At 37.8% G+C, this 3933-nt stretch overlaps 1 protein-coding gene across 1 annotated transcript in view; it reads left to right on the top strand.

Moving 5' to 3' along the window:
• Positions 1-1694, top strand: part of UTP6 (UTP6, small subunit (SSU) processome component, homolog (yeast)) — a 32592-nt gene extending 30898 nt beyond the window's left edge. Inside the window, exon 19 of the mRNA XM_008586276.1 lies at positions 521-1694. Coding sequence (XP_008584498.1) covers positions 521-678 — 158 coding nt within the window. The 3' untranslated portion in view covers positions 679-1694. The remainder of the gene's footprint in view (positions 1-520) is intronic.
• The last annotated feature ends 2239 nt before the right edge of the window (positions 1695-3933 follow it).

The following is a 3933-nucleotide window of genomic DNA, read 5'->3' as shown; positions in this document are numbered from 1 at the left end:
AAAAAAAAAAAAAAAAAAAAAAAAAAAAAAAAAAAAAAAAAAATTTAATACTTTTGAGTTCATTAAATAACATAGGCTGTCACAATTATCATGAAAGTTTTCTCCTTTAAAAAAAATTTTTCAGGGCCGGCCTGGTGGTGCACTTGGTAGAGTGCGGCGCTTGGGAGTGCTGCGGCGCTCCCGCCGAGGGTTCGGATCCCATATAGAGACCGGTCTGCTCACTGGTTGAGCGCGGTGTGGGCGCGACACCGAGGGTTGTGATCCCGTTGCTGGTTGCGGTACGGGCGCGACACTGAGGGTTGCGATCCCGTTACCCGTCACGAAAAAAGACAAAAAGGAAAAAAAAAATCTTTCAGTATACATTAAAGGTATTGTTTCTCATAGAGTTCTAGTGAAATAACAGCGAGAAGTTAAATTTGTTAGAAATCTTAAGTTGAATCGATATTAAATAATTGTCTAATAAAGCCTTTTCAGTTGTCTAATAGTATGTTTACAGTCATTTTTCTGGTTCCTTTTAAAGATCTTTGGATGGATTACATCAAAGAAGAATTGAACAACCCCCTTGGTAGACCTGAGAGCTGTGGACAGATCTATTGGCGAGCCATGAAAATGTTGCAGGGAGAGTCAGCAGAGGTGTTTGTAACTAAACATGCTATGCATCAGGCTGGCCATTTATGAAGAGAAAGAATACAGCCAACTTTTTGTGAAATAGTATTGTAAGCCCTCTGGGCATATTTGTATTATTATGAGTCAATCTGTAATTTGCTCAGAGATGGCAGACAAGATGGCTGTCTGATTTTTGAGACATGCTTTATTTTTGTGTTAGTGCATTACTCTTTAATTCCAGAAAAGAGAATTGCTGATTAAATGGCTATTTGTTGAGGCCAGACCTACCATAGGTCTTAAATGTTTTCCAAAATATATGGAAATCATACAGCTGAGTTTCATTTATTATCCCAGGTCAAGCATTAGTACCTCTAATCTAGACCTAAGAGCTAATTAAAATGGAGGAGAAAATACAGTTCTGTTGTTTGTTTATTACCTCCTTATTATAAAAGTATACATGGTATTCATTTGTTTTAGAAAATATGGAGGAAATAGTGTGTGAGAAGAAAATAAAAGCATCTTGTAATCCATCTGGTATTAAATGCAGTAATTTGATTTTCTTGATCAGAATTGGATGTATACTGTTAGGTCATTTACTCGTTCATCCATTTAAGAAATATTTGAGTGCCCATCATGTACAGGAAAGAAGGGAGGGCTTTGGGAATGGATGTCCTAAGAGCTGGTTGAAGCAGCAAAGAGGTGCCTGGTGTTAGGGAAAAACTTGTTCTTTAAGAAGGTTAAGACAATATAAAAGTGTCTTCTGTCTTTGGAGCTGACATGCAGAGAAGTGTTTACATTGAGTAGGCCCTGCAGCAAAAGAAGGGATGGGGGAGTAGGGTAGAGCAGCAAAGAAGCACTTCAGTGGTGAGGCATGGAAGGATGGCTTGGAGCAGAGAAGAGCATTCTGGGGGTAGGGGAGGCAGCTGTTTGGATTATATCCTTTAACATTATGAGAGAGACATTCATGGCAGTTTACTTAGTATTATGTTTCATTTAATGTTATTTTCCCATTCATTAAATAGTCTTTAAAACAGTTAATGAATTTATAACATTCCATTGTATAAATGAGCTATGATTTATTTTACTAATCCCCTGTGGTTGGACCTTGTCGTTTTAAATTTTTTCTTTGTATAAATACTACTGATAAAGATTCTTTTCAATCCCCGGTTATTTCACTGTGAGATTGACACCAGACAGTATAATTACTAGATCAGGGAATTTAACTTTTAGAGAATATTGATATGTATTGCCGATTAGCTCCTTTTAAGCAATGTACAAAAGGGTCAACACCCTTACCTGCACTGGGTATTATAGTTTTATTTTTACCATTTTAATAGGTGGAAAGTAGTATATCATTGTTTTAACATAAATTTCTTTGATATTAATGAAGTGAATGTATTTTTCATGTTTCTCTTTTCATGTTCTAAGACTTTAAAACTTTTTTCTTTCTAATTTATAAGACTTTTTATATATTAAGAATATTAATCTTTTGTTTGTCTCTTATTTTTTACATGTAATTTAACCCTCAGCTTTGTGTTGGTGGTGTTTTTGATGCCCAGAGGTATTCTTTGTGTGTGATTTATATTATTTTTAAAATGCTTTGAAAGCCCTTTCTCTTGCTCAGGAGAACTCAGTTTTTTCCCAAGCTCTATTAATTTTTCCAACACTATTTGGACAATCATTTTTTTTCTATACTGATTTGTGATGCTACCTTTATTATGTATTAAATTTCTATGAATATTTGAGTCAGTTTTAGGACATTTTTATTTTGAGCTTTTGTACTCTTAATTGTCATTTGCTTGTCATTTGTTTTATAAAAAGAGAAATTTCCTCTTTTCCTTATCCTTTAAGTCCTGGGAAGTTTAAATTCTAAATCTTACATGGCATTTTTATTCTAGGAAAGAGATATGTGTTGCACATAGGGTAGAGAGCAAAGAGGATGTTGGTAGTTTACTTAAACCAAAGCTATGAAGGTGGGTCACCTTGGGGTCACACATCCCTATATGTGGCTCTAACCATTGCAAGTTATGAAAATGCATCTAATTCATCTAGAGTTTCATTATTAGATATAATAGCTTCTAGCACATTTGGCAATTAAAATTTATTAAAATGAAATAATTCAGTTTCTCGTTCAAATGGGCCACATTTCAAGTGCTCAGTGGCCACATGGTTACCATATTGGACAGCACAGATAACAGAGGTTTATTTCCACCATGCAGTAGGTTCTGTTGGGCAGTGCTGACCTAAAGCAGTCAGATTAAGGGAAACCGACTCATGGGTCAGCAGAACAGGGCACACATTAATTGGTCACATTCCCTTCTCTGTAGGATGGTCTACGGAGAGAAGAACACTAACATTGCATATTATGTGTCAACTTTATTCTAACTTTTTTCCTTTTTTTTTCTTTTTGGCAGCTGGTAGGCATGGGAAACCAAACCGTTGACCTTGGTGTTACAATGCCATGCTCTAACCAAGTGAGCTAACCAGCCAGCCCTTATGTTAAATTTTTTTAAACGCCTTATATAGTTTACAAACATATCCTTTGAGGGAGATGAAAGAAGAGGTTCTCTAATGGCCCAAAAGATTGTCATAAGGTTGCCTGGTAGGTGAGGAATCCCAGCTTCCAGCTTTTCTGATACATAAATGTTAACATGTGATTATCTCACCTTGAGCTGGTTTGGTTCTAGAGTTCAGGCAGTGCGGGGAAAGGCAGTGAAGGCTGGCCGGGTGCCACCTTATGTCCTTAGAGGCAAAAAGGGGCTGTAGAGTACCAGACTTTGAGCATTGAAAGCTAGGAGCCCTGGTCCCTGTACTCTCACAGCACAGAATATTTAGGGTTACTGACTGAGAGTCATAGCCTGTACTAATAGGTGTCCATACAGTTTAACAGTTTGTTTTGATCATCTAGCCTGGTTTCTAATGAATTAACTTTAAAGATGTTCATTAACTCAAGGTGGAGAGTCATTGGGCTGCTGAGTTGTCTTATCCATTTACGGATTAGTTACAGTACAATTCCAGCTTGAATTGTAGAGAAAACAGTGAAGATGTGGTTGGAGCCTCAATTGCTTTAGAAGTTTTGACAGTCGGGCTTTATATATACCACCTGATAGACTCAGGTCATTTAATATTCTAACAGGAATTCGAGGATTTGAAGCTGAAGCATACCCAGTGTGGTTGGGTAGGGATTCCACTTGGCAATTCAGATCCAGCCCGTTTTCCAGCCGTAGGATCCCCCGGGTAGGAACTACCAAAACCAGCACCCGCGATTGTTTCAGATTCCGCACGGGGTAGGTGGGGCGTTTTCGCCGCGGCGGCGCGCCCCGCCCC

The sequence above is a fragment of the Galeopterus variegatus genome, unplaced genomic scaffold (genome assembly GCF_000696425.1).
Source record: "Galeopterus variegatus unplaced genomic scaffold, G_variegatus-3.0.2 Scaffold3916, whole genome shotgun sequence".
Lineage (NCBI taxonomy): Eukaryota > Metazoa > Chordata > Mammalia > Dermoptera > Cynocephalidae > Galeopterus > Galeopterus variegatus.
This window is presented reverse-complemented; position numbering and strand designations above follow the sequence as displayed.